Source organism: Rhamphochromis sp. 'chilingali', assembly GCF_963969265.1.
Source record: "Rhamphochromis sp. 'chilingali' genome assembly, chromosome: 16".
NCBI lineage: Eukaryota > Metazoa > Chordata > Actinopteri > Cichliformes > Cichlidae > Rhamphochromis > Rhamphochromis sp. 'chilingali'.
The window spans coordinates 21,287,624-21,312,003 of record NC_137943.1 but is presented as its reverse complement, the minus strand read 5'-3'; the positions used below and the strand labels follow the sequence as shown (position 1 = coordinate 21,312,003).

The window sequence follows — 24,380 nt, the reverse complement described above, 5'->3', positions numbered from 1 at the left end:
TTGGTTTCGTCTCGTGATCATTTCAGCTCATAATGCTCTGAGTAGCATCAAATACCATCTTTCTCTGTCGCCTCAGCTTCTGATTCAGTGGAACACTGGTAGTGTGCGAGACAAGTGCAAGGTAGGAAGCAAAAGATCAAGTTGTGAAAGTGACATGCCAGAAAAATGGAATGAATCACCTTTAAGTGGTCGCACCGGTCGAGATGTTCAGTACTTTTTGTTTTTTAATAAAAAACATTGTGGATTTCAAATCAAATGATGATTCAAGGTATACGTAAATGTTTGATCTATGACTAGATCCCACGTGAGATTTTGCCTGGATTTTTCCCCTCTGCAGAGATCAGAGAAAGGTCAGAGGTCAGGGTCAGCTAAAGAGATGCATCTCTGCAGCCTGTAGGGGCTCAAACACACTTATAGTTACTGGCATGTCCTCTCGGCACCCGAGCATCCTGCTGATACTGATCACTGGTCAATAGCGTGTCCTCAGAACAAGCATCTGTTAAAGCACTGTAAACGTGCTAGCAATACACTCTAACATAGAGCACAGAAAATTCAACTCTGATAAAAGACTGTGGTAGAAAAATGAATGGAACACTTCAGTGAAAAACAGGAAGTCAAAACTTCTCGGCAGGTACCTGCGTACAAAGAATCACTACTTTTCATGCAGACTGTGGTTGGAAAACTGTGAATAAACCATAAGAGAGAGAGAAAATAAAAACTGAACAGTCCGTTCCAATGTCTTCTGTACGGTGCTTACGAAGACCGCATACTTTTCAGCAGGGGCTACTTCAGGGTTAGTTCTCAAGCTTGTTAAAAGTCTGAAAAACCGTCACCCTGCCCCAGTGTCTTCTTCAAAAAAAGTGCACTTTTAATGAAAACATGATTCACGCTGAGGAATAACAGTCCAGCCACAAAACCAGCCTCTTAAAAGGCTTCTGTTTAAATTGTATGCAGCTCATGAGGCAACCAATCATAAAAAGTTTACAAAAAGATTAAAGAAAGGATCAAATTGTTACAATCACGGATTGTTTTAACTGACAAAGATCACTATCAGATTCAGTTGTTTTTTTAAAAAGAGCCTCGTGTCAACATGAGGACTAAGAATACAAAATGATGAAGGATGCGATGTGAGAGATGCAAACTAGAAAAACCAGCTTGCTTCCAGACGGTTGAACCCTTTTCTTTCAGTCCATGTAGTGATGCCGAATGCAGAAGTCAAACAGTGTTTAAAAACACGTGTCCCTTTGGCTGATGTCGGTCCAACGAGGGGAAGGAGCGGGCTGTCTGTAGTGATCAGTGGCTATGGCTCGCCAACAGCCAGAGGTACCTTGAAGTGATCAAACAGAGACGAGGAGAGAAGACACAGGATGGATACTGTGGTAAATGTGGAAAGCTGGGAGATCAGAAGGAGAACCTGGCGGTCGTCCTCCTGATGGATCACTAATGCTAGGAGGTCTGCAGGAGGCGTCTGTAGTGAGGCATGATCTCGTGCTCTGGCAGGTGCAGATTAAACTCCAGCGCCACCAACACGGGGAACTCGAAGGCTATCAGCTCTCTGCGGTTCACTCTGAACCTTTCCTCCAGTTTCTGGCAGAAAAATAAAGCAAGTCCGTGTGAGAGGAAAAAAAAAAAATGCTTCGACTCATAATCTTCTTATTTAGATTTATTTATTTTTAACCCTGGATGTCGTAACACCTGGCCCTGCACTGCTCACAGCACACTTGGCTCAGAAGTGTGAAAGTGACGGCTTTATATTTAGTTGCCGTGTGCAAGAAGCCAACAAATGGTCACAAAAAGTGGAGCATTTGCTACTCTAACAGGGCTTTATATATTAAATATTTCCTTCTCTCATAATCATACGATGCACTTCTTTTATTCACTTGAAATTGAAAACCTGAAACTGCACTTTTTGGAGATTAAACACATTGAAAACTAAAAATATTTAAAAGGTTTGCTTTTATTATGCCGCTGTGGTAATGTGAGGGTGGACTTTAGGACCCTGGGGAACTGGGTGGGGTGTGCATCCAGGTACCAGGTTGCCAGGTGCAACTCAGCACATATCTCACCACACCCAACCAGAGGTTAAGGGTTCAACACTAATTCCCTTGGATTCCCAGTTAAATAAAGCTGTTGTTAAAGCATTGAAGAGACTAGCAATGTGTTACCCTGTAGGGGGGAAAAAAACAAAAAGCTCTCCTATTTAGAGATTCGAGCTTCAGGCCCTGTTCTCACTATTTTTTTTTCAGGTCAATTAAATATTAGTAAGTTTTTGAAACACTTTATCTTGTAGACGGCTTATTACAGATGATTTTATTCCATTATGTTATGTTGTGTAGGCTGTTTAAAGTTACACTTGAACCCTGAGGGGTCGATTTTGCCTCATCAGCTACCCACACCCAGCCCAGTGGACTCTGTCACTGAGAGCAGTGAAAAATGATGCTCAAATATTTGGAAAGAAAGCCCTCTCCCTTTGATCAGAGTGAACTGACCCTTTAATCTCTTGTACTGTAATTAAACATTGGGGTTGGATGGGGAAGGGTTGGATGTGTGCATGAGGAAGCTTACATCTATAAGAAGTTTGACCTCCTGTTTCTTCAGATCACCCCCGATCTTGGCTGCCAGCAGGACACAAGCTCCAGCGCAGAGTTTACGGTTCTGCTTGTTTAGTTTGCCTTGGAGAACGAGTTTTTCAAAGTAGACGAAAGCCATGGCCACCGTCGGTTCCTCAAAGCCACACTCATCCTGAGCCAGTTTTCTTATCTCCCTTTTCAAGCTGCACAGAGTTAAAAAAAAAAAAAAAAAAAAAGAACAAGGAAGGAAAAATGAAGAGAAAGAAGTTGGTAAAGAAAACAAAAGAGCTTCTGTTAAGGTGAATATATTCTGTGTGGTGTTTGTTTTACCTCCTTATTTTGCTAAGTGTCAGCTTTATGTGTGGGAATTTTTCCTTGAAGGTTTCGTTCATGTCCTTTTTGAGGTCAGAGGGTTTCACGTATTCGATGACCGTAGTCTGGAAAAGAAAACCAGAGGTGGTGTCAAAATGACCACACTTTCAATCGAGTAATTAATCCTAACACTTCACACATGATACATTATACTGTGTCAATATTTATTTGAAGAAAAATAAAAAACTAAATGCAGGAGCAGCTGTGTGTAAAGCTGTAGTTGCATAGCAGCAATAACTTGAAGTAACTGCTTTCTCTGGAAAGTTGTGAAAGACCTTTGGCCCACTCGTCTTTATGATGTTGCTGCAGTTCATTGAGGATTGTGGCCTTTCGTTTATGCGCAGCTCTCTCAAGGTCCTGCAGCAGTATTTCAGATGGATTGAGGTCTGGACTTTGAGTGGGTGCAATACTTTGTTTTCTGTTTCACTCATGCTGTTGTAGGTTTGCTGCTGTGCTTGGCATCACTGTCCTGTTGCATGACCCAATTTGTCCTACAGCCCAAATCATCACCGCGCCACCACCGTGCCTGACAGTTGGCAGTAAGTGTGTGGCCACAATGCACAGCACCACGGTAAAACAAATAAAACAACCACAAAAATTTCCAATTATGTCTCGTCCATTTTCTCCTGGCATGACTGGTAAGTCTTCTAAACAAGCTAAACTTGTTCACCACCTGGCTGCTACTTTCCCTCTTAATTCCTATGGAAGCAGTGAGGGTGTATTTAATTTTTCACACACTGCTTCTGCATTTTGACTTTGCCTTCGTTAAATAAATAATGACATTATATAATATGTTGTTCTTCTGAGGTTGCATATGAAATGATTTTGGAACCTAGTAGAGACCAGATTAATTTTTTTATTATGTCCTGACACATAAAACCATAGAAATGATGAAAGAGTGTGTGGTTTGTTTGTTTTTGGGTTTGTTTGTTGTTGTTTTTTAAAACCAAGACTGTAAATTTTTTTAAAATTGCTCCGTGTCACAAAAAGTAGCATTAAAAGACAGTAACAAGATAAACTGATGCCTTTGGCCAAATTTTAATTCATCATGACGGCCACAAACTATTTAGCAGTCAATCCCACACAGATGGTTCTGCTGCTAAAAGCAGGATTTTCAGTTTCTCTGTATCTTTCCATCTTATTTTAGCATTATTTTAATCTTAGTTTTCAGTTTTATATGGTTTATAGATTTTTTTTTTTTTAACTTGCCTTTCTAATGTCTGTTAAACAATCCTTAGCCACATCATACTCAAAGCATGCCATAACAAGCACTGAGTCACACTGGGAGAGCTTAATGTGTGGGTGTGAGTTTGGGCTAGGAGTTAGATCCCTGTCGAGGCCTGTCTATTAATCCCAGGATTAAAGGTCCATAAAAAAAATTGCTTTTGTTGCTCTGGGATGGTGAATTTGTAGTTTGAGAGCTGATAGGACCAAATAGGGAACCTTCCTTGGGTGCAACCCATTTACTATGCAACGTCGCCAGAAATACAAAGAAGACTTTCAATATGCACAGATAATTTTATCCCCTGGTTTGAACCTGAAAGCTTTAGAGTCAGGTCTCCCAAGCAGCCTGTGTCCAATTCCTGAAGTGCTGAGAATTCACTGCTTCCATTGCGGTAGTAAACACAATAGCTATTGTTGTCAAGAGTAATTGGAGGAAGAGAGGACAAAAAAACCCTGGCCTTGACTAACATTTCAACTATGTCAGTACTCGTTGTGCATTCTGCCAGTCTCCACAGCGAAAACTGAACCCTGGAAAGAATGAGGAGGGAATCGGGCCGTTTTGTTTTTTCCCTCGCTTTTCAAACCAAAGTAAAACATCCGCGCTTTTCCGGAAAAGTAAAAAGAATGATTAGTGTTGAGGGAGAGCCACAGTAGCTCTTTAATAGCTACTGCCAACTACACAGAGATAAAGTATCTGCATCGTTTCAGGCCCAAAGCGGTGGGAGAGCGTCTCATCCAGTGACCTTGCTGATAAAGACTAAATAAGCAGATAAAACTGAGGATTTTTTATTTTTGGTGAAGGAACCCTTAGACAAATATTTCTGGTTTTATTGTTCTCTGTTGTGGTGGGAAAACTGAGCACAGAAGCCCAGCATGATAAAAAAAAAAATTAAATAAAAAATACCAGTGAGATATTTCAGAACATTTCAACAAAACATCTCAAAGCAAATGAAGCTGCGGATAAAAACCACCATTCCTTTCTGCTCTCAAGAGGCTACGAGGCAGCAGTTGCTGCTGCTGTTGTGATTGTGATGTATTAGATTAGTATTTTCTCACCATGTAGGAGGGGAAGATGAGGACTCTCTTGTGTTTACCACAAGGCCATTGTGGGTCATCCAGCAGATTAGGGTCGTACTCGCGAAAGTCCCCGAAATCATTCCCTGCCATTTCCACGCAGACAACGAAGGTTGAGTCAGATTTAGAATTTCATGCATTTCCTTTTTCAATAAAAATATACAGTTAGGGCCAAAAGTGCTCGGACAGTGAGACCGTTCTTCTATTTGTACACCAACACAGAGCATTTTAAGATCAAATAATCATGGTGTGACTGACATGTGGACTTTGAGCTTTAATTCGACAACTTTACCCAAAATATTTGGCATTAAATGTTTAGGAATTACACCGAGCTATAGACAACGGGCGATTATGGTTGAAAGACTCAAATACAGACTGAAAATGGAAGAAGAATACCAGACTGGGAGAAATAGTTGCCATACAAAGTGAAGAAATTACTTAAATTAAAGTAACTTAAATTATTAGAAGAGGCAGATTTGCTCCAACTCATTGTTTTTCTACATATAAACAAAGCAAATAAAATAAAGTTATAAATGTTTAGGAATTAACAGCCATTTTTATTTGTAGTCCCCCATGTTCAGAGGCTCAAACAATCAGGTGACTGACTGATCCTTATCCACTTGTACCGAGAAGCGTCGTCTCATCAGTTCTGCGGCGTTTGGCTGAATCTGAGCAGAGAGCATAGCCCTGGCCACGTCACAGTCCAGCCTGCTATCAGCGCTCACATCATAAACAAACACTAGTGGCCCAGTTGCACTGGCAACCATACAAGCCCACAACACAACACCTCCTGTAGCACATTTAGCAGGTAATGTGGTTGAATCACAGACTGTTTCTTTTCACTTTATTTGAATATAATTATTATTATTATCATTATTATTTTGTACACTATTCTGATATGAGGAAATCTTGCTTTCAAGATTTTTCTTTTGGATTGTACGGGCTCTTTTAAGTTTGTTTAGATGCTCTCTGACAAAGTCTAACTTGTCCTTCCTGTTTTTATGTGTAACCAATAGCTGTTGCTGATCTGGATGGTGAAATGCTTCTTTTTAAGAATGAGACAGATTTTTTTAGCCTAATTACGGCCTCTCAGCTCCAGACGTTTTATCTAATCAGTTTGTCGTGAATAACAGGGTCTCACCTGGCCTAGAAATGCTCATCAGTGAGCTGTCCAATTAATTTTGTGCCTCTGAAAGATGTGCAAGGCTTTTGTTATACCCTATGAATTAAAGCTTAATGTTTGTACTTCAATCACATCTTGATTTAAAATAAACTGATGTGGTGTACAGAGACAAAATTGCCAAAAAAAACCCCAACAAAAAAAACAAAAACAACAAGCCCTCATTGTCCAAACACGTGGACCCAACTGTAGTAAACGATGAAAAGGTAAAGCCTGCAAACCAACCTGTGTCTAAGCTGCTCTGGTTGCTGTTGGCTCGGGCCAAGCTGAGGCTGCGGTGGCTTGCGTTGCGAGACTGAGAGAAGGACGAGGTGGAGTCGATTGTGTTTCTTCGGCCACCCAGCACATAAGTGGGATACAGGAACTGGGTGTACGACACAGTCTGCAAACACAGATACAAATTATTATGTCTATTCAGTAGAGCCAAAAAAAAAAAAAAAGACTTGCTCGCTCTGATGTTAAACCCGTTCAACCTATTAATGTTATCAGATCCGTTTTCCAGCACAAGAGGACCACAAATAAGTATTAGCACTAACAGTGTCCCAGTATAACGTACCCATGAGACATCACACACAATAACAAGAGACTGGAACTGACTTGGCTAAAAGGAATGCAGTTGTTATTAATGTGCTTAATTGCACATGGGGCGTTTGGACTCCCCTGACAGCAAAATAGTGCCAAAAAATAAAAAATAAAATAAAAAAATTTAAAAAAAGGCTCATTGCACAGGGTTCTGAAAAAAAAAAAAAAAAAATAATAATAATCATCTCGCTAAGCACTAAAAAATAAAAGCCTTTCACTTCATTTTCCTCATTTATGAAAACTAAACAATGTTTATAACCAACATTAATATTTAAATGGAAGTAATTTGTGCGAGAAGAAACTTTTATAAAATTCTACCTTCTGTAGCAACTAGCAAGCTAGTTTGCTAGCTAACGTCCATCAACAGTACAACACTTCTGAACTATTACGATGCTAATGTGCCATTTTTAGCCAACCTTAACCATTTTTGGCCTTTCTGTATGTGCAATAATGTGCACAAGTCCCTCATTTCTTTATAATTTGCTGGAAAAATGAGAAATCTTTGCTAAAACATATGTACAGTTCTCCAGACCTCTATAAGGACATTCAAAGCTCTTCTTTGGATGTTGGCTAACAATCTCTGTTGAGACGATCACACACTGATTCAAAAATGTTGACGTTCTGGCTCTGGAGAGGCCACGACCAAAATCTGACTGCACTTCATGCATTCATAATTCCATCAGTTTTGATAAGATCTCAAACACCACTGGCTGAAATGCAGACTCAAACCATGACAGAGCCTCCACCATATTTTACAGACAGCTGTAGACACTCACTGTTATACCTCGGTCCTGACCTTTGTACATAAAGATGACGATTTAAACAAAAAAATTAATTTAAAAAAATGGATTAATAACTCCATAAGACCTGTTGCAGATGACCTTCAGTCCAGTTCTTGTGCATTTTGCCCCTTTCTCCCAGTTTCCTTTCCCTAAAAATGGCTTGATGCAAACACTGACACAATTTTAGCAAATAGTATATGGATCAACTGAAAGGACAGATGTAGCTCTAGACTGCATTTTTACTCATTTCTTCAGGCCATGCTTTTCAGATATTGTCCTTGTTTTAGGTCAGCCACTTCTTTTATTTTCCACCTGTCTTTGAGTTTCTGGCTAATAGCTCTTTTGAAATCCCCTTGTTGGTGTAAAAATCCTGTTTTATGCTGTGTTATCTTTGGCTTTCTTGTAGATTCAAATAACGAAGTGAGAACAATTTATATGTTTTGTAAAAAGTAAGGCACTTGTAACAAAGTTCCTAAAGATACTTTGCAAAGTTGTTGGGTATTTGTCGATGACACCCTCGAGTTAGGTGCCTTTTTATCAAAGACAAACTTTAAAAAAAAAAAAAAGCTTTAAAAGTTATACCAAAGTCTGACTTTTGGAAACAAGATATAAAGAAATGAGTGGTGGTTTAAGACTTCTGTATCAAGTATCCAGTGAAGTGTCCCAGTAAACACACCAATCTATATTGATCCACCACACATACACATATTTGCTGGTTTCTCACCTTTCCATCTGCTCCCAACTCCACTCCCTCCAGTCCAATCACCATCTCCCTGGCGCCTCCTGAAGGATGCCGCTGACGCCCTCCTTCCAGCTTTGCATCCCTAACGAGAACAAGACTTTTTTTTTTAAAAAACACATCTTTCCTGATACAAAGTTTTCCTGCAGCTTCTTTAAACTCCTTTTCCTTAGCAATCTTTCAGAGGCCTGTTCTAGCTCACCTCTTCACTTACACACTCTCCATTTCACAGATTTGGGTCCTGCATCGATCTGAGCTCATCAGCTGGCCTAGTTTCTGTAACTGCTCGTGTCTTTGGGTGCATCTCGGGGCAATCAGTAATAAAGTGCGCCCTTGGGAGGCAGGACGGAGTAGAGTACGGTTTCGTTCTAGCAGGCAAGCCTCTTCAAACTCAGCTGCTGCCTGAAATGCCATACTGCTGTGGGAGATTTGTAGGTCAAAAGCTCTCCTGAAGCAGAAAACAGATGGCCAAAGAGGGAAGTGTGTCGGTGGAGCTTGACCGACACATGGCCCAAATCAAATATACCATAATTAAAGTAAACACTGTTTACTGCTAAGATTTAACTTGATGCGATATTTTTAGGTCGCTGTCAGTAAAAGCTAATTTAAATTGTGTACAGTGACAGAGAAGATTACATGCCTGCAGTCTGCCACAAAGAATAACCGATAACACTGATGGTAAGCTGAAGGCTAAGTCTTTCCAGCGATTTGTGATTAAAAGGTTGGTAGAAAATTAAAATGCTCTAAGCAGGAGCTGATATTCATGTTCTCCCATTTTTCCTTGGGTTGAAATAAAGTCCACAGCTATTAAAATGTGGCCTGTTTGCTGACAGATAAATTTCCACCTGTGTTTGTGTTACATTAACTTTAGCCTTATCTCAATATTTGTACTGTTGCAACATTTCACAGCGGCGGCAGAAAGTACAGGCTCTACACAGTCTTGTTTTTCTGCGGCCCCCTTATCTTTCCTTTCCTTTGTCTTGCATTCTCTTTAAAATGTCGTTCATACACAAAGCGTTAACGACACGGCGGTTCCTCACATGACTATGCCAGTGTTTTGTTGACATGTGGGGCCAATCGGCTTTCATGAAAACAGCGTTATCTGGCAGACAGGCACGGCAGGACACGATGATGACAGATGCATCGTAGACACGGAGATCCCCAGGCAGTGGACCTCTTACAGAACAGTGAAAATCAAAGAAGAAAGGGGGGAAAAGAAGAGATGGGAAGCTTTCTAGGGAGAGCGCTTTTCTATGAAGCCATCCAGAAAATAAAAAGGTTTTGCTTCATTTGGTTGAGAATACAGAGAAATGAAAGGAAATGACAGGAAAAGCTGCTCAGCAGCATGCACGAATAGGAATCACTGGCGCCAAACATCTGTATGTTAGTATTGGTGAAATTCTTGCAAAGTGTTCGTCACGCATGCTTCGAAATTCAGCGTCAAGAAAGTAAAAATAACCACAGCTTAAACAACTTTGACCCCATTACAAATACTTCATAGTTCACACGAACAGTCGAGGGTGACTGCTTCCAATTATATTCCAAAGTCTTTTTTTTTTTACTTCAAATATCCCTGTGAGGAAATTCATCCCACATTTGATCCATGTAATTTTTTCCACTCCGATGCCAGAAGTGTTCCTTAACGTGCCAGAGAAACATCGGAATCCAGCGCTGCTAAAGAGGAAACATGCAAAGTCTACACGGGAGTGTTTGAACTCAAAGAATTAGCCCATGAAAAGACAGTGATGACCCACAGCCTGAGGTTTAACCGCCTGAAGCCTGCTGCATTCCACCTTCTTAGTTTACGAAAGTCCGAGCTGGACTTTGAGCTGCAGATTTAACCATGTATTTAACTTCTGTATTGAAAATTTGCAAAATTACTCAAGATGCAAGGCATACCAGTCTGCTGAATGTACTCTGAAAATAAATAAATAATTTAAGTAACAAGTTGTCTAATAAAATATTTTTGAGTTTTGGCTGTCCCAGCCAAAGTCGAGCTGGAAATGGGCGATTAGCGTGAAGGAGCAGTGAAACATGCTTATCGGAGAGCCCCGGGAGGTTTATTAACCCTTGACCTTGCACTGATTGGCTGGCTTAGGAAATTCCCCGCTCTTCACTAAGCCGTGGTGTGTTGCTTTTCTTTCTGTGCATTGTTTCCTCTGGTGTTTATCTGTCGCCCTTTCTCTTTCACTTCCTCCAAAACACACCTTTTTTTTGGGGGGGGGGGGGGGGCGTCAGAAGTAAGGCCATACAACAGCTAAACTCCCCAACACAGGGCTCATGTTGCTTTAAAAGAAAAGCAGGAAAAATTATCTATAGATAAGATCTACGCCGCTAAGACATGTAAACCCTGGCAGTTAAAAAAAGAAGTGGTTAATAACATGTTATAAGTGTGCAGACAATAGAAATCCTAGTCTGTCAGCACAGTGGAGAATTAAAATCAGTTGACTACACACCGAAAACGTCTATTTCTAATAACCAGGTAAGGTTCATATTAAATGCTGAATAGCGAAGCCAGCAACAGCTGCAACAGACAAGAATGGGTTGACTTGAACAAAGAAGGATGAGTGCCCAAGAGCCACCACGGGAAAAGTATCACAAGCAACAAGCATTAGGCGACAATCTAAGTCTTAAAGTCCTTGTTAGATTACTTTTTAAAAAAAAAACATTTTTATTAACCTATTAAGATAAAAATGCATCCACCAAAACAAGAGGGATGAGGAAAACAAAGGGAAAGAGGAAGCACAGGTTGGAGGACGTTACGACGTTCGGCATGCCGTAGGATACATACCCCGCTTGGCTACAATCTCGATAGGGCAGGACAGAAAATACACTATAGAAGGATCTTCTGCCACTGATAAGGACTATCCTACAAAAACAAAAATGGCAAACAAGCTAATCAACATCTATCGGACAAGATGCACAGGTTACACTTGGTAATAGTTTGCAGTAACAGAATGAACTGAACATTCTTGGTGTGTTATTCTGAGTTTCTTGCAGTTTGGCACATACACTCAGTTTGTGTGTAACAGTGATGCGTTTGTTACAAGACCTTATTTTTAATAACTAAGGCATCCAATCAGAGCCCATTTCCCGATGACCTGAGGTCAACAGCACAGCGAGCAGAACGGCTCTGACTTTAACTACAACAACCTCATAATTCCAGCTTCCTAACTCGGGCTCGCAGACACGTGGTGAACCTTATTACTACAAATCAGCATCAGGAAACAAACTCCACACGAGGGTCTCAAAAAGCTGAGTCTTTCAACATCAGCTGAAAACTGGATAATAATTTCAGAGGTGGTACACTGCAATGTTATCCAAATGTTGGATAAAATAAGTGAAGACTAACTCATAGAGCTACACTTTGAGACAATTGAAAATCACCAGAGCACGATTGTGCCACGCAAATCACCGATAAATAAAAGCTAACTGAACTCTCGTCTAAATCCAAACGAAGTGGCAGTGATAATAAGAGTCACCCCGTCAGTATTACACAGACACGCTCCCTAGATACGTTGACCTCAACTTCAACATCAGAACATTTCTGCCAAAATTTGTTTGCATTTAAAGATTTGCGTGCTGCATTCATGCTACAGCACAGTCATCTTATAATTTAGTAGCGAGTGATTTGTGGCGTGATTACAGAATTTGTGACAGTGATCAAATAAAGATTAACATCAAAATTCATCAGATTCTTCTGCACGTGCAGGATTGGCAGTTGCATCTATCTATAAGCTGAAACTGTGGCCGGGGCCTGGCCTGCTTGTCTGCGATGTGGCTTGTAATGTGAGAAACATCCATACTGCAGTTCATTGACTGGGGCAGCCTCCATTATTCAGTGAGGACTTGTATCGACTGCGGGGAGGCGATGTTTGGCTTCATACCTTCCATTGCGCATATCGTGTTGCCTCATGTTCTTTACGAAGTGAACCTTCTTGAAGCTCTTTGGTCGGGGTGAACCCGATAGGGTTCGGCATCTGAAATGTAAAACAAACAAAAAACTTAGAAACAGACAGTTCCCCCCAAGTGGGGCGCACGACACTGTGCTAAGTGACTCATGTTGAGACACAGAAATACACAGGAATGGTAAAAAGAAAGCAAACCTTTTTTTAGCTTTAAGGTTTTACATATTGGTACATTATACATTTTTTTTTAAAAATAAAATCATATAATCCTTACCAGTAATACTAGGGCTGTGCGATATGACCAAAATCTCATATCCCGATATAAGAATTCTATCGTCCGATAACGATATAAATCACAAAAATGTAACATTTTCTGTAAATTCTGTGAATCTCGACTTGTGGGAAGTGTTTCCAGCTGCGCATCATGTAGCTGGAGTCGAGTGTTTTAACCGATGTATGAAACTATACATTTTTAGACATAAGTTGTAAAGGCCGCCATTTTCTTTGTGAGCATTTATTACACGGCGTGCTGCGGGGGAAAGCCTGTTCTAACGTTTGAGTCTAAGGTTTATTTTTTTAGCACCTGGCGGCTCTTTTTTACTTCTCATCAGTAAATAATCTGCTCTGTCATGTGATTCAGTTTATTTTGAAAAGTCTCAACAGGATATTGAGCTTTATTGTGAAAGGTTTATGTGGAACATAAATAAGCAGACACGATGGTTTTACCGTCGTTGTTGCTAACGACAACGCATAAAAACAGGCGCTTGTCCGTCTGTAGTGTGGTTATATTAAATATAAGAGAAAGAGAGAACTTTAAGAAATTAACATAGCCACTACAGTGACCATCAAAACGGTGAAAAAAATATTGCCGTAAACAGTTTATTTTGCGACACCACGAAACAAACAATAGCGTAAATGAAACGATAAATGTTTTTATATCGTCATCCGATATATATCGTTATATCGAACAGCCCTAAGTAATACTGTGCAATACTGCAAAAATGTTTGTATCAAACAAGGTAAATACAGAGCCAGTAATGTCGATACCAACACTGACATAGATACTTTTGACCTACAAAAGCACCTTATGTAGGCGATAGCAGTGTGTCATGGTTGCTGAGATGATCACCATCAATTTGCAAATTGTGAACATATTTTAATGGACGGCTAAATCTCTGTGATTTTTACTTTTTTTTTTTTTTTTTTTTTTAACTTCAGCTTTTCGTGTATTTGAAGCGAGGTTTTTGGAGACCAGGGATGTAAAAGTGTCCGTTTCCAAAAAAGCAAATTATTTAACTAAATTCAGTGAGCTACATTCTGAACTCAGAGGATAGAAACAAAGTATCGATCTTATCGTGCCATTATCAATCCAATACCAGCATACTGATACTAATCAATATTTGAATTGATCTGCCCACCTCTACATACCAGACCTTAAAATAAGCTACATACAGCCTCAGAAAACACATAGTCCTTGTTTAGTTAAGAAAAACTAATATGCAGAAGCAGTGTGGGAAAAGCTAAGTGCCATAAGAATTAAGAGAGAAAGAAGCATCCAGGTTGTGTTAATCAAATACATTTGTTTTATTAATCATGAGTAAATGTGAGTAAATGCCTCTATAAAGGCAGTCATTTTGGCAGTTTGCATGTCTGGGGCATTGGGGTGTGTGTTAAATCAATGTCTTCTTGCAAAGCCTTTGGACAGACGAGACCAAAGCTGAGATGTTTGGCAGAGGGGTGATGATTTGAGTGGTTTTTGCAATCAGAGGATCTGGGTAACTTTCAACCACTGAGGTAAAAAAAAAAAAAAAAAAAAAAAAAAAAAAAAAAAAAAAAAAAGGAATCAAGGTGTTGCAACGGCCCAGTCAGAGACCAGACCTCAACCTGATTAAAACGCTGTGGAGGGACCTGTGCATAAATGAATGCCTGCAGCGTTGAAATCGACTAAACTTCCTCTAAAATTTTGAAGAGACTGATGAAGTCATACAGAAAAATATTACATCAAGATATTGCTGCTAACGTTTCTACCTGATGCAGCTGTGCACGTAGTTTTTCACACTATGCTTCTGCATGTTGAATATGTCTTCATTAAATGAATGTGTGACGATTTTGTTTTTAAACACGTCCAAATATGTAAAAGCTTAATGAAAGAAGGTGTTTTTCCCCCCTTTCCACATGACTGTAGTAGCAGTGTGAACATGTAAAGCGTTTACCTGCGCAGAGGAGCATTTTCTTCAATGTCCTCTAGAGTTTCAAGCGACGAGCGCTGAGAGATGAGCCTTCGTCTGGGGGGGCACATAGAGGGGAAGTTACATGTTACGGGATATGAAGAAATATCAACATCACACCAACACTTCACAAGTTCAACAGTCAGCTTTAAGAGGAACTACCTTTTGAATAATTCTTTCCACTGGGTCAATGTTATATTTTTAGTCTGTACTCAAAAAGGTTGAATGTTTAACACCCAGGTTTAAAAACAATACGTGTGGTCAGCAGTGGCCTGGAACAAAGGTTAAACTGTGGTTTCCAATTTTAACTTTAATTTTAAGTTTCTATAAATTCTGAGATTAATTTGCAAACACCGGTTTTGGATGGTTGACTTATAACTGTCATCAGCGAACGCCACTGTGCCCCTGTGTGGTCAATGATCGCCCCCCCCCCCACTCAGTCTTGCGTGGATCACAGTGAATTTTCCAGGATCAGAGCTGCTGAGAGGATAACGAGCTGGCTCTGCGAGCACTTTGTGTAACACATTTGGTCACAGATGGCCTTTATTTCACACTTAAGTTGCTCGACTCAACAGTCTAATTCTGCTGGATCGCTTTTATATGATCAGCTGCCAGTTTCAGAACAAACCCACATGTGACAGCTAAGAAGGTCTGAGCCGTGCCAAAATTAGGTTATAATTGCACGTTTAGCACCACAATAACAACACGTCCTTCAAAAAAAAAAAAAAAAAAAAAAGTGTCTACATTTAAAGGAGTGGAAATTAACGTATTAGAGGTCAGATAAGAAAAAGCTCACACATTTCCCCAGCGGGTTATCTGTCATGACGTAGAAGACAAATCTGTAACAGTGCCAGAGGGTAAATATACTTACTACTGTATACAACGCAGGACTTTTTCCTGCAGAGAGAAATTTGCAAGCAGTCTGTGTTAATTGGGGTTTGGATCGCTTGAGCAAACTATCTGAATTAGCATAAAAATGCAAACATTTCTGTCAAACAGAGGTTGCACACACTTTGACTTTACTGTACAAGGACAGATAATGGTTATGTGCATAGGCACGCTCCCCCCAAATGCCCATTCTGAGCCAGGAAAAAGCCTGTAATTGTGCAGCATCCAATTCTCCTCATAAATCAAGACGTGCTATAGCGCTGCAAGATGCTGCAGCATCAAGACAAACCGAAGACGTCCAACCGGACACACTTCACACCCGCCGGAGCGTTTCAGCTGACCAAAGGGAGAGACGGTAGAGTGTAAAGTAAAGCGGCTGGTTAATAAGTGACAGAGCGTGCAGACAAATGAACAAAAAATAGCTCCGTCCTCGAGGATCCAACACAGGCTGAGTGAACAGTGTATACTAGAGGAGACTGGGTGAGCTGAGTGTTTACATGAGAAGCCAGGCCACTGGAGCAGACAAAAAAAGCTTAAGGCCTTTGTACTGACTAACCTTCTGCACTCAATATAATGGGCCTAATGATCATAAACTGAAGGGGAAAACATCAAGCCTTCATAAAAGACATGAGCAGTAAAATCGGAGTCTAAATGATAAGAATGATCAGACCTGTGGGCAGCTGACACAAACTCTGTCTCCTGCTTGCGTGAGTTGAAAGGGCCATAATAAAAGGGTTTGGCCTGACCTCTCCGTGAGGGTCAGACAAGTGGTGTCATGTGATTTATGGCCAGTCTTACATCATCCTCCTTCAGTGATAACCCTGAGGGATGGACTGGCTGGGTGATTTGGGATCTATGAGTGCAGATACGGAGGAAAGTAAAGGCTTCTCTACTGAACATCGCTTCATTCATTAAACTACTTTATGCTGCATGAGGCTCTTAGATTCAAAACAGGTTGATCGTTTTATATGGAGAATTGTCAATTAACAGTACAGTCCTCTTCAGCGTTGCAGAGCACTTTAAGCTTTTCCAGCTCCTTGTTTTGACATTATGGCTGACAAATTACCATTTTGGTTTGCTCACCACTTTTATCCTCTTTGTTTGCAGCTGCAGCATTTTAGCAACTCAGAAAACGCACACCAGACTCCAAAAGCCCTCCACTACTACTAGTGTATCCTGGTTGTGTAAATACGCCAGTGTTTTCCAGCAATAAGACCCATGTTAAGGGTATTTCCATGTTGTTTTTAACAGCCCGCATGAAGGAAAATTTTTTTAAAAAGTCACAAAATGAATCTTTAAACAGGTTTTACTTGCTTTTCAAGTTTATCTGCATGTATTACTCACATGCTAATGAATCCACTGAAAAAGTTATTCTTTACTGTAACTGTTCTTCCACATGGATGTAAAGAGAGGAGATAGAATCCACATTCCACCAAGACAATGTACAGGGAGTGCAGAATTATTAGGCAAATGAGTATTTTGTCCACATCATCCTCTTCATGCATGTTGTCTTACTCCAAGCTGTATAGGCTCGAAAGCCTACTACCAATTAAGCATATTAGGTGATGTGCATCTCTGTAATGAGAAGGGGTGTGGTCTAATGACATCAACACCCTATATCAGGTGTGCATAATTATTAGGCAACATCCTTTCCTTTGGCAAAATGGGTCAAAAGAAGGACTTGACAGGCTCAGAAAAGTCAAAAATAGTGAGATATCTTGCAGAGGGATGCAGCAGTCTCAAAATTGCAAAGCTTCTGAAGCGTGATCATCGAACAATCAAGCGTTTCATTCAAAATAGTCAACAGGGTCGCAAGAAGCGTGTGGAAAAACCAAGGCGCCAAATAACTGCCCATGAACTGAGAAAAGTCAAGCGTGCAGCTGCCAAGATGCCACTTGCCACCAGTTTGGCCATATTTCAGAGCTGCAACATCACTGGAGTGCCCAAAAGCACAAGGTGTGCAATACTCAGAGACATGGCCAAGGTAAGAAAGGCTGAAAGACGACCACCACTGAACAAGACACACAAGCTGAAACGTCAAGACTGGGCCAAGAAATATCTCAAGACTGGTTTTTCTAAGGTTTTATGGACTGATGAAATGAGAGTGAGTCTTGATGGGCCAGATGGATGGGCCCGTGGCTGGATTGGTAAAGGGCAGAGAGATCCAGTCCGACTCAGACGCCAGCAAGGTGGAGGTGGAGTACTGGTTTGGGCTGGTATCATCAAAGATGAGCTTGTGGGGCCTTTTCGGGTTGAGGATGGAGTCAAGCTCAACTCCCAGTCCTACTGCCAGTTTCTGGAAGACACCTTCTTCAAGCAGTGGTACAGGAAGAAGTCTGCATCCTTCAAGAAAAACATGATTTTCATGCAGGACAATGCTCCATCACACGCGTCCAAGTACTCCACAGCATGGCTGGCAAGAAAGGGTATAAAAGAAGAAAAACTAATGACATGGCGTCCTTGTTCACCTGATCTGAACCCCATTGAGAACCTGTGGTCCATCATCAAATGTGAGATTTACAAGGAGGGAAAACAGTACACCTCTCTGAACAGTGTCTGGGAGGCTGTGGTTGCTGCTGCACGCAATGTTGATGGTGAACAGATCAAAACACTGACAGAATCCATGGATGGCAGGCTTTTGAGTGTCCTTGCAAAGAAAGGTGGCTATATTGGTCGCTGATTTGTTTTTGTTTTGTTTTTGAATGTCAGAAATTTGTGAATGTGGAGATGTTATATTGGTTTCACTGGTAAAAATAAATCATTGAAATGGGTATATATTTGTTTTTTGTTGAGTTGCCTAATAATTATGCACAGTAATAGTCACCTGCACACACAGATATCCCCCTAAAATAGCTAAAACTAAAAACAAACTAAAAACTGCTTCCAAAAACATTCAGCTTTGATATTAATGAGTTTTTTGGGTTCATTGAGAACATGGTTGTTGTTCAATAATAACATTATTCCTCAAAAATACAACTTGCCTAATAATTCTGCACTCCCTGTATATTGGAGCTAAAGCTAATTTAATACTGGGACGGATAGAGTTGGTTTCTTTGTTAGATAAATCAGGCAAGCTTTCAAACTTACATTCTTGGCAGTCTCTCTTTATGACCGTGTGGTGCTGCAGTGAATGAATTGCATTAGAAGCCCACAACTCTGCAAGTTACCTGCTTCATTTCATTATCTTGAAAGTTTCTGAGCTACATTTCTTTCCAAATTCTATCAATCAAGTTACCAACCGCTCCATATGCATGTAGGACTATAACAGGAAGAACCCCCCCACCCCCCTTAAAACTCTGCAAAGAGTGTGCTAAATGAGAAATAATGTCTCTACATGAACATCAGCAGCAGCACGTGCTTTTAATGCAAAAGATGTTTTCCAAGCTGGTGCAAATCCTGGAAACAATAACACGGGACAGGCCACTCATTCACTTCAGACCCTGCTAGGGAGGGTTAGAGCAATCCGTTTCCATCCAGTCTGGCATTAACTAGGCCCAGTGAGAAGGGTCAGACAAGCGTCCGTGTAAATCAACAGCAGAGTCTCTGAAAGCAACTCCTGCCACTGTTGCCTGGGAAGTGATTTTATTTAAACACCTTTTCTTGAATGAAGTCAGACACAGTGTAAAATTATTTTCACTACAAATGCACACCATGCTCCTGCAATATAAAAAAGAAATGTTTTTGAATGCTATTGACAATCCTGCTAAGCAATGAAGCCGTAAAACTCAAGTTGACTGTTTAGATGTGGAGATTAAACGGTTTCACGCGTACGACCTGTTGGCAGCTTGCCACAGGACACAGTCTTCCATTTTCCTGCAGAGTCGCTGAGTGAAAAATACATGTAATGTTGTGGGCTTATTCACACAAATATAGTCAGGAAAAAGGGAAATGTGATTACTGTGATAAAAAAAATAAAAAAAAATAAAAATATAGCACTCTGGGGAGTTCAGCCCGTCTGGTCCGGAAAGGTTCAAAAGTATAATGAGTACAAACGGGATGTAGCAACAAACGCGAGGAATGAACGGGCAAAAAGGAAACAAGAGAAAAAATAATAATAATAATACAATAATTACATCAAAATAACTTTCAAAACACGTTTCACACACAGGCTGATCCTGGTTAATTTTGGGGGCTTTTCTTAGCTTTCCTTTTATCCACGACTCAGACGCCGAAAGATTCAGGGAAGGAAAATGAGGCATTCTTATATAATCCTGAGATTATGCCAACCATGACCTCAGCGAACAGCAATCGGCCCCATAACCAGAAGTATGTGACCCGAACACACAAGACTCCAGAGAGCCATTACGGTGGCTTGTGCTGCTTGTTTTCCAGCCACAGTTTTGCTTCCACATGCAAAAAGGCCTGTTAAAATACTTTAAAGTACGTGTTTCTGGGTAATCTAATAGTGATGGGAATATAACCCACGCAGGACGTGATAAGACTCATCCTGCCTGTGTTTTACAGGGGAAACAATATAATGAACATTGCTCTACACCTCAGGCAGACAGTACCAGATGGTACTCACTATTATATATTTAAAGCACAGCTCTTGGCTGATTCTTGATGGATGAACGCTGAGGAGTGGAATATGAAATTAGCTATCGTTTCCACGCATTAGATTCTGATGAGGATATTGTCTGAAGCAGCTTTGGGCTCAGAAAGTCTATTTTGGCGGCACATCAGAGGCTCTTCGGCTTCCTCAACGAAAGCAGGATTGAAGGCCAAAAAGTCTGAGGGGAGAGTGTGTCTCCGATTCCCCTGGGAGAGGAAGTGGAGGACAGAAAATACAGAGCTGAGAGCCAGAGCTGCTCCTCAGAAAGCCCGGGCATCCTGCCTCTCCCGGCGAGGGACCTCTGTACACGTTTCCACCAGCTGCCCTCAGAAAACAGACCAGGCACTGTGCAGAGCGCTCGTCTGTCCGCACGCTGGTAGAATATGGCCGCGCTCAATCAGCAGGTTGCATATTTCTCGACATCAGAATTCATTTTATGTGGGCGTCCTTCGAGCGGATATCAAAAACAGGGGGTAAAGTCAGGCTTTAACAAATTCTGACTGTATTTGCAAAGCAGAATAAGAAGCATCAAATCCATTTTCTTAACCGCTTATTCAGCTGAGGATCTTTGGGGGATGGAGTCTCTCCCAGCAGAGGCGGGGTAAAAAACACAAACCGGTCGCTGGTACATCACATGGCAAAGCAGAAACTGGATCCAACATGTGCAACACTGTGGCTGGAACTCAGTATTTCTCGGGTGCTGAGCTTATTAGCACAAAATATGAAAAGCTGGCAGGTTTGTACAAGCTGACTTCCAAGTATTTAAAACCAGCATTTAAAAGCAAAAGCTTATCGTAATCTTTAAGATGTGTAATGATTAACATTTGAAAAGTTTGGCTTCTAATGATCTGCAGCCTGACCAATACTGGATACCAATGTTTTAAAGGTGAAAAAAATAAAAATATGATATCAGCAATGAATGTCACAAATCAATCTGCAGCTTACTGTGAAGACGCTGCTTCACTACTAGGGATGGGGCAACAATACAGCATAGTATGGTGCTATTATGCATAGCGATATTGTGTGTGTAAATACTCTGGTGATGCTACTATACTTTAAGAAGAGGGCTAATCTCCTGCAATATATTAAATCAGCTAGCTCGCAACAATATCGTGTTGAGAGTGAAATATGGGATGATTCCCCTTTCTACTGATTGATGAGCTCTGATGCTACTCTGCTACCTGTGCTACAGACACCATAGAGTAAACAGGAGCTGAAGCCCTCTGCTGGACAAACTATGTGATGACACCCTGATCAACTTAACAGAGATCTGCATGTTCTACAGGTTAGTTTTCATACTAGTGAATACTGCACAACATATGAACCAATACCACTTCTTTTTTATTATTACAGCAACTCTCATTAGTAGATATGTTGTTTGGTTCAATAATGCTGCCTCTTGTAAGCTAAACAAGTTAAAATGTGTTAGTGATGTAATGATGTCAGTCATGCATTTTTCCCCCCCCCCCACTATTTAAATATATAGCAAAAAAGAAAAGTAGAGAATAAGACATTCCAAACAAGTTGATTTGACAAATCAATTTCAGTGCAGTAACTAGGCTCATGAGCGTTTCCCTGTGAAGCAGAACTTCCTGAGAAGTCTGGCACGCCCTTCAGCAGGAGGCGAGGATTTGGATAAAAGACGAGGGGGCTCTGAACAGAGAAGATCTGACGGCAGGTTCTGACAGTGAGAGAACCACAAGATGATCCGCACTGACAGTCGTCCCTCTTCGAGGTGGAGACCTCCAAACTCTCCCCCTTGTGTGAAAATAAAGTAGACAAAGAAGGCAAATAAAAAGACACTCGTGTGAAACAACAAGCCCCTGTTGCATGTGGAGCTGGACAGCAGTGCAGAGTTACAGGATGTTTGCGTCACACAGAAATGAAGTAGACAGCAGGTGTGTGCCAAGTTTTGTCAAGACACTCACTAAAAATAAGCTGAGGACAATTTGACAAAGAGCCGAAGAACGTTTATGTAAGAAAGACAAACAGAGACTGAATAAGATGCTGGATTTTCTCCTCGGGGGGAAACGAGGGTGCACAGCTCCATGGTTTGCTGGACTTGTGATCAAAACTATCTGCCCCCCATCCCCTGTGCATATCAGTGAGTCATAAGCCTGCAGGCACCTGCATGGAGTAAAGCATACAGCTGAACTTTTTCCTCATGCTGTGTTGGAAAGACTGATTTCTCAGAAGTGCAAGTATCTTTTGAAAACAGCTGATCATAAGAAACCTGCAAGAAAATTGCCAAGAGTCCATTTATTTGGACGCCCCTCCGTTTTTGTCACACAACAATGAGAAACTACTAAATCAGGGACGCTTAACTTAAGAAAAATAATCTCCTTCATATTTTCAAGACCCATGCAGTGGGGCTGGTGCCCCAAAAAGTGATTTCCAGTGTTTCTGTGTGTTCTTATGTCTAACACCTCTGTTTATTATTGATAAGCAGTCTGCAGTCAACAGGATTTCTGAAGGGGTTATATATGAGATAAAGAATTGACCTGTTTTGCAAGCATCTTTATGACTCTGCGTTATTGAACATAACCTGTGTTGTACCTTACGATGAATCCAGTGCTTTTTGATGGCTTAAAATATCTTTATATAACTGTTACATGATATTTGTTGCAACTTCTACTGCATCTCTTTTGAAAAAGACATTCTTAGTGTCGTTGATTGTTTTCCATTCATAAATAAAAGGATGTATAAAAGTCACTTTGCAAGAAAGTGACAGCAGCTTCAACCCCCTAACAGAAATGTTCTTTCTGGCCTAAAATTGCTCAATGTCATTGACGAGAGATAAGTTTGACAAATGTTTCAAAGATCATGGGCCAACAAGTCATTTACAACACCGAATTGGAGTCCTTGCCTGGTTGAATATGGCCCCTGGGGCTTATGTTTGACACCCCATTTCTAAATCATAACATAATAAATAACAACTGATGTAGGAAAGTCTGGAAAGCTAATCATCCTTAACATTTCCTTAAGAACTTGCTGGAACACAACATACCCAATAAAACTGATTTTGGAAAGTGCCATGGTGCTTTAGAAATACTAACAGATATGCAACATACAGTGAGTGTGCAAACACTTTGCAACTTGTTCTCTAATGTGTGCCTTTCTCTTATTTTGTATATATAAGTCTCTTGATTGTGTATATATTCCTGCTGCCTACTATTAATATTTCATTCCTGCACAGTTGCTGTAGAGCACCCACAATCTCGTTGTACAAGTACAATGCCAATAAAGGGCTATTCTATTCTGCTGGCGAGATTTTAGAAGTGAAAAAGAAAGGTTTGCCTGCGAGATGCACTTCGTGTGCAGTTTAATGAGCAGTCTATGGCGATCCTGCAGTGCAGAAGTGAACTTTGGTCGTTGTGCGCTCAGACAGTGAAGTAAAACCGTTGTGTACACAGTTACCTTGACCTCTGCTGCTCTATCTGTCCGCCCTCCGGGCAGTAGTTCTGGGAGACTTGCCTGGAGTAGGTCGCAGGTAGGATTCCCTGAGTGTACGTCTGCAGCCTCCCTCTAGTCGAGGCTGGGACCGCGGAGAAAGGCGAGCTGAACGTCGAGGGCACAAAAGCGTCGCCCTCCGCGTCTGTACCGACGGGGGGAGCAGTGGGACCCGTCCCAAAACTGGCCCTGCTGCTGGCGTGGAGAGCCTGGTTTGCTAAAGCGAGCGCCTGGGTGGCTGTGGTGGTGGCCGCCGCCGCTGCAGCCGCCGCAGCAGCAGCGGCTCCGTACGCCGAGGGCTCCGTAGAAACCAGGCTCTGTCTAGTCCGAGCTTCCAGCGGGGTTTCCCCTTCGCTCTGACTACCCGCATCGTCCTGCACGGGCCGTCCATCCAGAGAAATGTTGCTGAGAAAGGACAGCGCCGCTTGCCTCCTCCTCGGGTCGATGCGTTTCCGCGTATGCTCGAGACTGGAGTGCTTTATCTGAAGCGTGGCTGTGGATGTGTTGCTGCTCGTGGCAGCCGCCATGGTCCACTTCCAGGTGTCCGAGTCCCACCCTCAGCAGCGGTCTCACCTCGCGGGCATGAGTGCTGATGGGATGGTCGTGCTTGTGTTGGCGAACGGTGGTGCCCGTCTTTTTAAGTACACGCGTTAAACTGGGTGAAAACAGCGAGGTCACGTGTGCGCAGTATTGTGGCAGCACAGGGAAAATTTGGACCAATGAGCTGTCGGGAATACATGTGTTTTTTTTTTCTTTTTCCTGACTGCTGAAGCCTCCACTTCTCTGATAGTGCGTGCTAAAATTACATAAACTCCGAGATGTTCGTAACAT

The 24,380-nt window shown here is 41.4% G+C and overlaps 1 protein-coding gene across 4 annotated transcripts; it reads right to left on the bottom strand.

Annotated features, from left to right (window-relative positions):
- Positions 1-602: 602 nt before the first annotated feature.
- cables1 (Cdk5 and Abl enzyme substrate 1) lies at positions 603-24,380 on the bottom strand. 4 transcript variants are annotated; one of them, XM_080861949.1, is made up of 10 exons: positions 23,517-24,380; positions 14,645-14,716; positions 12,411-12,503; positions 11,315-11,392; positions 8,509-8,608; positions 6,646-6,802; positions 5,223-5,326; positions 2,901-3,007; positions 2,566-2,773; positions 603-1,327 (listed from the first exon to the last, which is right to left on the bottom strand). In XM_080861949.1, exons 1-10 carry the CDS (start codon positions 24,074-24,076, stop codon positions 1,301-1,303), a joined length of 1,506 nt encoding a protein of 501 aa, XP_080718075.1. In that variant the 5' UTR covers positions 24,077-24,380; the 3' UTR covers positions 603-1,300. The 4 variants fall into 4 exon arrangements, with proteins under 4 accessions (XP_080718075.1, XP_080718073.1, XP_080718072.1 ...); XM_080861947.1 differs by having other exon boundaries at positions 603-1,587; positions 23,574-24,371; XM_080861946.1 differs by having other exon boundaries at positions 603-1,587; positions 23,517-24,368.

Excerpts from the sequence above, each read along its gene's own strand:
- cables1 (XM_080861946.1), bottom strand. The coding sequence starts at position 24,076 with ATGGCGGCTGCCACGAGCAGCAACACATCCACAGCCACGCTTCAGATA. Across the intron at positions 14,717-23,516 it reads ATAGAGCAGCAGAGGTCAAG|ACGAAGGCTCATCTCTCAGC; the intron begins GTAACTGTGTAC and ends GTGCCCCCCCAG. Across the intron at positions 2,774-2,900 it reads ACACTTAGCAAAATAAGGAG|CTTGAAAAGGGAGATAAGAA; the intron begins GTAAAACAAACA and ends AACTCTGTGCAG.